The sequence below is a fragment of the Belonocnema kinseyi genome, chromosome 1 (genome assembly GCF_010883055.1).
Source record: "Belonocnema kinseyi isolate 2016_QV_RU_SX_M_011 chromosome 1, B_treatae_v1, whole genome shotgun sequence".
In the NCBI taxonomy this organism is placed as follows: Eukaryota; Metazoa; Arthropoda; class Insecta; order Hymenoptera; family Cynipidae; genus Belonocnema; species Belonocnema kinseyi.
In genome coordinates this window covers 180746421-180757515 of record NC_046657.1, presented here as the reverse complement: position 1 = coordinate 180757515, position 11095 = coordinate 180746421, and the positions used below count along the sequence as shown (strand labels likewise).

Sequence of the window (11095 nt, the reverse complement as noted above, 5' to 3'; positions counted from 1 at the left end):
CTCAATAATTTTTCTAAAGTATTGTTATTTTTAAAATAAACGTTAATATTATATTTTTTTAAGGATCTTCGTAATCTTTCAGAAAGGCCTTGAACATATGGTGAGGTAACTTTTAGATCAGTTTTTTTGTAATTTTGTAACCATGTTTTCTTCTTCTTTTCTATAATGGAAGTGTTGTATATTTTATTAATACGTTCTTTGATGACATTTTCTACATGTTATTTCGGATACTTTTATTTTGATTTTATCCTTGACCGTAAGACCGAATATTTGCTGAATTTAGCTAAAATACTGATTGAAAATTAAAACGGTCGAAGAAAGGAAAAACAGTTTGGATCTGCTGTATCTACAATTGTTTTGTATATTTGTTATATAACGACTGCTTGATTTTTCAGTGACATTGCAAAGTGGTTTAAGTAAATGACATCTCGAAATTTCCAAAAGCGTAATTAGCGAGTTCGACGAAGAAGTACGAAGAAACAATGTCCTTTTTCAGAAAGATGGTAAACCTTTTAGGTAGCTTACAAGTCGGTGAGGCAGGAACTTTTGAACTTCTTCAAAAAGACTTTGTTATTTCCACTACATCTGCAATTGAACTGAGCAGTTATCTTCTGGAAAAACGAGATTTCCAATTCGTCCTTACTTCGAGATTTACACAAGATTGTATTGAAAACTTATTCAGCATAATTAGATCCAAACATGTTACAGCAAATGTTCTTCAATTTAAGCACGATCTTCGGCTAATATCAATCGCGCAATATACAAAACCTGTGAAAACTAGCAACTACGAGTTCGATGAAAGCACTTGTCTCCTCGATTAGTTTTTAAAAAATGTTTTTTTTTTTTAATTTTTAAGTCATATTTCGGGCGCTGCAGGGAGGTGAGGATGGGTTGGAAACGAAAGTTATGATTATGGATTTATTCTGTAAACACTTCTCTTAAATCGCTAAAAAACTTCGTTCATTTCGATGAAACCCTGGAACAGGAGTTCAATTTTTCGAAAATTCAAAATTTCCCCATGTTAATTAAATGGGAGTTTGATGTGCCCGGTGACATGTGTTAATATTCGAATTTAAAAAAAAACGGAATTTCATTCTGCATAAATTGGAAATTTTTAAGGGGGGGGGGGTGTTTTTCCCTCTAGGGTGGAAACATTTGCAATGCATTTTTGGACCACCCTAATAAACATATTAACATTTAGTATTTTATTACGCAATTTATTACTAAATATTTTACTAGTACAAATACATTTTGATCTATCATAAGTCAATATTTTTGTGAAAACATTAGTCGACCTTGCCGAAATAAATATTTGTTAATCAAATTGACGGGTTGTATGCAATGATCGCTCAAGTGCGAAAGTTGAAGAAAATAATTATATTGCATTAATCTTTCAATCAGGCATGTTTCCTAACACCGTAACAGAAAATTTAAAAATACTTTAATTGAAGTCATATTACCATTATTAAATTCTTAATAAATACAACATTAAAAATATAAAAATAGATTTTCGCTTTCCATGAAAATTAATATCCGTAGAATACATTGTACCAAACCTCCCTTAAAATCTACGTTGATGCAGTCTGTTCATGAATATTAGGGCATATCGAAAAACAATATTTTTTTTGTAACAAATGCATAAAAATCGAGACATTACGTATATGTAAAGCGGGACAAATGCAATACTGGGTACTTTCTGGTCTGAATTTATATGATCGGCCACTCTGACAGAAACTGCCAAGTCCATGGATAAATAACGCTAGTTTCGACGCTACTAATGCTGAAGGTTAAAATAAAGAAAATTCAATGATTTCTCAATATTTTAAACTCTTTGCCATTTTATAAATTTTTTACCATGATAACTACTTCATAATGAATAAAGTGTGTACCTTCTAAATAAAGGATATTTATATTTGTACTTAGATTTAGTTGTTATTTTTAAGCAATATTTCAGATCAATTTATAACTATCCTATATTCGAATGGTAAATTGACTTCCAGTTTTTATTATATTTTCATATTCTAAATATATTATATTATTAAAATTTATCATATTTATAAAACTTCAAAAAGGATACTGAAAGATGGCGCAAATTATAATTTTTCTCGTTTTTGTACGTTCAACATCCATGTGTGAACATAAGATATATTTTTGTGGTATCTCAACTGCGTAAGATAGTATTCGAAAACTTTTTCAGTGCGTTCAAACTGCTTGTCTGAACGAATATTAACGCGAGAACATAAGATAATTTATATAGGCTTCATACTGCACAGGTACACATATCGATTCAGTTAACTCTTTTTGTCATATATCTTGATTAGGAAAAAAAGCACTTTTGGTCTTATAAAACGCAGAAATAAACGAATTTGCCATATTTTGACCTTTAACATCGTTGTGCAAACGATAGACATTTTTTGTTATTTCCTGAATGTATAATTTTGTCACCTAACAGCAACAATCTATCTCTTTCCGAAAGGAAAAGAGATATATTTTTTTATTTCGACACGTTCTAATGAATATCTTATCACATAAATCAAGAATCAAATAAAATGCGTTACAGTTAATAAATTAATTAGTTCATTAAATAGCAAGAATTTTCAACATATGCAATCAGACATTAAAATTGATTAAAGTATTTCGATGACTTCTAGCATTTTCTCAACAATCACTGATTAGTCGAAATAGCACGAATTAGGTTTCGCAGATCTGTGGTATTTACATATGTATAGAGTTTTTCGATAGCTAGATAGGGTATCTTTATTTCTAACATCATTTCTAAAGCGATCGTACTCAACTCTTTAAGTCGGTTCTTTCTTTTCGCTCTATTGACACGAATTCTTAACATATTAGCGTAGATTGGAAACAACGTTTCGTAGTCACAAAAATCGAAGAATTGGATCAAATTTTCATTTCTCATATACATTTCTACCATACAATTTCCTCTTGTTAGAATGTCATACAATGAAACATTAACTCCAATTTGATTAAGAATCATTCTTTGAAGCTCTTCCCTGCAATTTTTCCGGAAATCATCATTTTGTTTTGCAAATTTTACTTCGCTGTTGCACATACTAATTTCCTGCAGTTTAATTGAATGCATCATCATTAATTCGGAAATTTCTCTATTGTATGAAGGAACAGAAGCGAGACTATACATTGCACCGTTTTCTAACAGGACAGTTGCTACTTCTGTTTTTTGCCAATATACTACTAAATCTAATGGGGTTTCATTATTTCTATTTTTGACATTGATATCCGCATCGTAATCCAAAAGTAATTCAACTACTTTTACATGTCCACGTTCTGCAGCAAAATGGAGTGGTCTTGATTCGTTTCTACTTGTAGAATTAATGTTAGCCCCGGCATCCAAAAGCAATTTGACAATATGTTCTCTGCCATCAGCAGCAAGGTGAAGTGCAGTTTTACCATCTTCATCACGAGCTTCAAGATCAACTTTGTATTTGATGAAAAATGCAACGACCTCTGTGAAATTACTAAGGACACTAGTGTGCAGTGGTGTTCTACCACGAATATCTATACCATTAGGATTCGCACCACGTTTCAGAAGCTCTTCAGCAATCCAGATTTGACCATTCTTAACCGCAATGTGCAGTAACGTACAACATTCTTCTAATGGAACGTTTATATTTACGTCATATCTTAACATATCTTTAACGATTTTTAAAAACCCTTTTTCAATGGAATGGCGCAAAACTTGGTATTCAAAAAAGCCATTGGTCGACGGTTCACGTTGTAAAAGATTTTTCAAAATTGTGACATATTCTTCTCTATGACAATCGCTTATATATTTTGAATGCAAATGCTCCGGTATCTGAAATTCGTTGAAATCTTGAGGAGTGATAGTGAAACCACGAAACAAGAACATCTCAACTATATTGTTATGTTCTACAAGATTTCCAAGTACTGCTAGACAAATTGCCAATTTGTGACTTTTTTCATTGAAATCTATATTTTTGTTCAGCAGAAGACGTGCTGCAAACGTATTTCCAACGTCAGCAGCATAGCAAAGAGCACTTTTGTTTTTACTGTCTTTTGCATTGACGTTAGCACCGTACTTCAAAAGAAGTGGCAACACCGAATCTTGACTATACAGAACTGCGAAATGGAGCGAAGTGGACATACAATGTGTGATCGCATCTACGTCCGATCCTTTACGCAAAAGCAGTTTCACAATTCTTTCATTGCCCTGTTTTGAAGCTTCATGGAGGGAAGTAAAACCTTTATTATCTTTGATATGAACATCAGCATTGTGTTTCAGTAGCAATTTCACGATTCGCTCACATCCGTTTCTAGAAGCAATGTGAAGGGATGTACTATTATCATTCGTAGTCGCATTTACGTCAGCTCCTTGATTCAGTACAAATCTTACAAACTTTTCGTCCCTATTTTCAACAGCCATATGCAGAAGATTAAAGTCATGGTTGATTTTTGAATTAATGCAAACTCCGTGAGCCAAGAGGTGCTTACACACGTCTAAATCATTATACTTATATGCATAATATATTGGCTTTCGTCTAGACTCATTGTCTGCATTTGCGTCAAAACCGTGATTTAGAAGCACCTGAACTATTTCTTTTTGTTTCATTATCAATGCGGCATGGAGTAAGGTGTTGATATCTTCCAAATTTGTACCATGTATCATAATATCTTCTTCAACTTTTGTATGAACACTTTTTAAACAACTATGAGGCGATTGTAAATCATCTGTATTTTCAGAATTCACTAGCTTTCTTTCTTGTTTCAGAATAGGAATGCCAAGTGTGAACTCGCTGTCGTATTTTCCATTATTAGGTGTACTGGTAAGAAGAGTTTGAATTCGTGAAGGCAAATCTAGACAGTTTTCATTTACATTCGATCCTTGATCAGAAAATAGGTTAGAGGTTGTTTCATTGTTTAATTTTACAATGTTGAAAACGGGACTTGTTGCAACAGCATTGTGTTGTGTTGCAATCTCAGACTTTACCATAGCATCTATAGAACAATCTTTATTCAAGAAAATGTCAACAAACTCATTCTTCTCTGCCATAGTCTTTTGAAGATTGCTTAGATCTTGACCACAGTTTTTATCTGTATTACGGACATATTTCAAAAGAAGTTTTAATATTTCAACATTGTTCTGACGGACTGCAAGTTGAAGCAGAGAGTAATTGATGGCATAATTTGAATCAATTAGTACATTATTCTCTAAAAGCAGTGTCACAATATCTAAACTCTTACATTCTATAGCAAAATATAATGCCGTATATGTTTTACATATGCAACTAACGTCTGCTCCATGCTTTATAAGATGCTGAACAATTTTAGTATCGCCATTTTTTGATGCTAAATGAAGTGAAGTGTAACCATACTTGTCAATAAGTTCAACGTCTGCTCCTTTTTTCACTAATAGCTTAACAATTTCTTCTTTTTGGTGTTTAACGGCAATATGCAGAGGTGTTCTTTTATCTTTGTTTGTTGCATTAAGGTCGGCGTCCTTCTCCAGCAGGATTTGAATTATTTCTAAACTTTCAATGCACACAGCGTAATGAAGCGGGGTATTGGAATTCGATGTCCCCCTTGTTATTAAATTTATTTTTGCCTTATTTTGTAAAAGTAATTTCGTGATCTCTAGTTGTTTGTTCTTCAAAGCCTCACAAACTAGTAAATATCCATCTAACCATTCGGGGTATTCAGATAGACTGTACTGGAAAAGAATATGTCTTACATCTTCCAAACTGCCGGAACGGCAAGAGTTTATTAGCGACGAGTATATGTCTATTGACATAACTAGGCAATGTATTTCATGTGTCAGGTATTAACCCTCGCAAGTACTGCTTCTTTCTTGGCAAACCTGTCAAAACAAACGAGTAAACTTTAGATTTATCAAACTAAATTAATTTGGATAATATTCGCTTTAAAAGAACTGAGTCTAGCTCTCTAGTCGAGGAACCAATTGATTTTCCAGAATTCAAACATCATCAGCTTTTACCTAATTGGTCGGCTATTTATCTTAGCTTTATTCATTGTTTGAATTTGTCATATTGGATAAAAATGTATGGCGAAGTTTTTATACGTTCCGTTTTTTCTAGGAAACAATTAAAAATTAAAAACATTTTTTTTGCCTAATGACTCTTTTTTCCTGGGTATAGAATAGGATATATCTAAAAAAAATTGTATAAAGTTAGTTTTTCTTTTGGGGCCCTGATAACGTGTATTTAATTTGGCATAAATCGATTAATATCGCGCGGTTGGGCTAAAAAAAATTATTTATAATTTTTAGAACTTCTAGATTTTTTTGAAGATTTTCAGGTCTCCATAAAAAAATTGTAAAAAGTTGTGTAAATTAGACATATTATGCAGATTAAGAAACAAAACTAACATTCACGATTTTTCCAAAAATATAAGGTACACAAAAGGAAACTTCAGTACTGAGGCGTTTACAGTTTATATATTTTTTTCTTCGATCTACCCTAGTACAGAAGTTAAAGGGTATTTTGAAAATGTTTAAGTACATAACTATGCCTTTCTGGCAGAGAATAAATATTTCTTATTCGTTTGTATTGGAATTAGTCTAACTAATGACTAATCTAACATGATGATAAGTTTTACAACCCTACATAATTACTTGTACGGGCGCAATGCAAAAGACGTTATATTATTTGCTAACAAAAATTAAAAAACAACTTGAGAGTCCAAACAACTTTTGAGCAATGACTGATCCTCCAAAGACGTATTCAAACAGCCCTTGATTGATAATAAGTGTACAAATCACTGAAAAATCAAGCCTTTAGTGGTCCATCGTTAAATTCGTTATGACAGTTGCGGACACAAGTTGTAGAGAACATTCAGAGGTTATTATGCAAACTTTGCATACCAATCCCAAAACATGTTTTTAGTTTGTTGAAAATTTTATTCAGAAAAAACAATTAAAAATGTGAGATCTCTGCATAGGCATGGAAGTGTTTCAATATAAAATAACTTATAATTTATGATTAGCTTAACCATTCCTCAATAAAAATGCAAAACAAATTGGTCAACTCTGATAATAAATATTAAAAGTGATTAACTATTATTTTGTATGTACAAATGTATAATAAATAAATTAAAGTATACCAACTGAAACTTTATTTGTAAATATATACTCGCATTTTTAAGCTTACATATAAATGTGACTAATACATAAGTCTCCATTTCTTTTGCAGTGTTGAGTACGGCCTCTCTTTCCTTTTTAATGCGGTCTATTCGAAAGTGCAAAATAAGAGCCACCCTAGTGCACACGAGTTCCCTCCCTTGGTCAGAATAGCCACTGGTTACCCCTTTGTTCTTTCACTGCTGCCCGGTAAGAAGCCTGGCATTAAAAAGTATTAGAAAATTTTAATCCCCAAGAATGCCGTTTCTGTCCTTAGTTTTTTAATTCTCATTAGGCGGCGAAAATTATAAGATTTCAATCCCTTTAAAAGCCGATCGGAGCTGTCAGACGTAACCTCGAATACATTAAAAACACAAGTTTCGTTTGAAGCATTAGAACGCGCTCTAAAAGCATGAAATTTGCCAAATCTAGTTGGATTGTATGTAAGAATACATTTCTTTATCGTCAAATGTTCGCTTTGTTCAAATATTATCAATTGAAAAATATAAATTCATGATAAAAAATTGAAAAAGTTATTTTTCACCAGAACCTTCTGTATGGAAATTGATCCTGACACCGTAAAATGACCGACGCTATATTTTAAAAAGCTTTTTACCTGATTATTATTCGAAAAACAGTAACTAAACGTAGCAAAATTTACTAAACTAAAAGGGATTAAAATTTGTCCAATTTTTGGTTGCTTCGTGGTATTCAGCAAAATATTGTCAGTGCTAGGTACAGAAAGGGATTCCATTTGAGAGCTAACTTCAACTGCCGTGGATATTCAAAACGGGAGGACAAAAACGGGATCCAGAAGTATTCAATATTTCTCACGTTACCACTGAATGAATGAAATTTTTCAATACTTTTTAATATAAGCCTTTTTACCGGGTGTTCTCCCCCACTCATAGTTGGTCAGAATCTCAATAATTTGTCCTAAAGTAGGTAATGTTCATAAAATGGTTTAAATTTTTCTAAACGCGGGTTTTTGGTGTTGCTGATTACGCATGCGATTTCCAAAATTGAAAAAACAAAATGGTGGATCCAATATGGCGGTTGAGTATTCCAAATGTGATTTTTCTCAATATTAGTATAAGAGGTTTCTCGAGGTCGCTGATTACAACTTTATTATCGAAATAAAAACATTATTTTTTCTCATAAAATTATTACGGCTGGATACGTATTAATTTATTTTATATTTATAGAAGATATTACGAATGGAAACGACTAAGGTTTAGCTACAAAGAGTCCTTTTTCCTTGTTTAAGAGGTCATTAAACAGCGATGGCTTTGTGTGACATATAGGGCACGTTTGCATTGATCTAGTCCCAGTTACGAAATGCAACACCCTACCGTTAATCAACGCAATATGCATTGAAAGTGTATACATATTTTGACCTCTTCAATTGATATTTTCCCGACTTTAGTTCTTGTATTTGCACATCATCTATCTTCATTTGATCCAGCATGAGTTTTTCTTCTTTGGCGAACTAAATCTATAGGGCGATCAAATCGTGGTGACTGTGAGGTTATATTATTTTAAAGTATAATATTATTAGTAGTTACTAATCTTAAGGGTATTAACGTAGCTGAAAATATAGTTTCATCATTAATTACTGCAGACTTATCTTTAAACGATTGTTTATAAGATGAGTGGGCTAAACTACTATCAAAACCTCAGGAACAGATTAAAATTGCTTATGGTTTTGTGTTACTTAAATTCACGATGCCCTGGATAATTACATATTTTGCAATTCACAAATCCTTCTCACGGTATGATTAGGCAAAGCTTGAGTGAGAACTTAGCTGCTGTTTCTTAACTACTATGGCATCATTTGGAGGTGTACATAAAGCTTTCGCATTTCTAACGTGCTCATATGGAGGAAAAATATTCGCTCCTCGTGAGTCAACTTCAGCTCTCATAGCTATTTACGTAGATTGATTCAGTTTTTGCTTTAATAGAAAAGCTAAATCTTCTTCTGGAGTCATCTTCACAATTAAGGGTTAAGGCATAATTCGTCTCACTTTTGCTGGTCCTGTTGGATCTTTTATAATTTCTTTCAATACTGCACTCAAATCTTTCTCCTTTGATGACTTGGATGCATGATACCAAGCTCTTAACAATCCTTACGGGTCTTTTTCAATTTAAGCACTGATTGCAAGAACATTACGTCCTTGTGATCGCTCAGACTTTTGGCCAAATGAAAGTGATGGACGACCAAAACTTTACGTACTTCGCAAGTTCGTTTCTTCGTTTTCTATTTCCATATCTAAGTCAGGAATTTTAATGTCAGAATCTAACCACCTGCCATGTTCTTTTTTGAGCATATCTTTTTTCTGCTGACTCCTTGAAATTTTGCTTCGTAATTCCCCCTAAGACTTGAGATGGACAAATTTAAGCGAACTAGACACTCATAAGATAAATTACATTTCTCCACATTAAATTTCCGCATGATGTAATCTATTTTTTCGCTTTGTGAAATGAGGTTAAGAATCTCCCTCTTTGTAAACTTCGCTATCTTTTTACTTTAATATCAATAAAAAATATAGTCACGATAATGACCCAGACAACAATTCGTGCGCGCATATTACCCGCATGACATGCATGCCAAAATTAACGATGTTTGCCCACATTTTGTGATTGTAACTGAAGTGCGTGCACAAGGTGTGGCACAATGCGAGCATTTTTACAATCACCCTGTGACGAAATTTTGCGGCGCGTACATGCGCGCAACATAAGTACTCAGTTGGGGCACAAAATATTTAATTTATAAATTTAAAAAATTTATTATTCAATGCTTATAAAAGCTATAAATTGCCTTTTCAATAAGGATGCCGTCCTGTAGTCTTGAGAGTGAAAGAGATAAATAGATCTGCCCATCTCTTTCACTCTCGCTTTACGCCGCCATTTTCTGTGCACATGGGATTGTGCAGAACTAGCCGGCTAGTCCAGTGCCTTTTGCAACATTGCAACGCGTTAGTGTGTGCCGGTTCCAGTTTTGTGGGAATAACCAAGTATTACAGGGAGACCGCACGCCATGTATTTCGACTGGCGTCAGTTCGCGATCGCCTGTCCTGGAAATTTTATGCCTTCCCAGATTAGAGCTTCCCTTCCGTGAAAATGTAAAATTAGAAATTGTCGTCTGCTATGGAGTATCGAGTGTGTTTGTAGGTTAAGTTTGGTTACGTCAAGTGTCAGTTAGTGTCGCGAACGCAGTGATAATGCTTGTATAATTTATACAATTATATGGGTAATGCCATTAAAACAAGAGGAGGAAATTTAAAAAAAATAGAACGCAAGTATAGATACTGAGGATTTTGCGTCTAATACCTCTCTCTTTCTGTGCCATACTACCCGAATCACAGCCCTTACAAAAACAACGTGACATTGCTGTATCACTTATTATATAAGTTTTAAGCACTGACACTTTGCACAACAATTATTTTCCACTAAACACAAACAGTTTGCAATTTCACAACGGCATTAATAGGTTATATTTATACCGGTTCAAAATTTACATCACATGTTCTCGTAGTTCCTAGAGTTTCCGCACGTAGCGCTATCATCTGGAAACAAATGAAAATTGGAGGACAGTCGATCGAGATTGTGGGCTTTTTTCCACCATCCCCGCTATAGGCGTGCTATTTTGTAAATAAATTTCGATACATTTATTTAATTCAACCTTTTTATTTACCTCCTTTAATATAAATAAACAATTTTAGGATAGTCAACCCACGCGCACCGAGTATTTGCTTCATTCACGCATGCGCGTTCCTCGCATGGCGTGCGTCGCATATGCGCCTCCATGGATGGCGCATCTGAGTCCTGATCGGAACGCATGTCGTGTGGATTAATCCGCGCCAATGATCCCAGATCTGAAACGAGATGCGGTCCAATACTATGACAGGGCTATGTCCGTGTGAATATAGTAGAAGACGCTGTAAATGACTGAGTTGCGCGCGCAAC

The 11095-nt window shown here is 33.8% G+C and overlaps 1 protein-coding gene across 1 annotated transcript in view; it reads right to left on the bottom strand.

Annotated features, from left to right (window-relative positions):
* Window positions 1–1196: 1196 nt before the first annotated feature.
* Window positions 1197–11095, bottom strand: part of LOC117172999 (ankyrin-1-like) — a 42260-nt gene continuing 32361 nt past the window's right edge. The window contains exon 2 of the mRNA XM_033361344.1: window positions 1197–5851. Within this exon, the coding sequence (XP_033217235.1) occupies window positions 2666–5785 (3120 nt within the window). The 5' untranslated portion in view covers window positions 5786–5851 and the 3' untranslated portion in view covers window positions 1197–2665. The remainder of the gene's footprint in view (window positions 5852–11095) is intronic.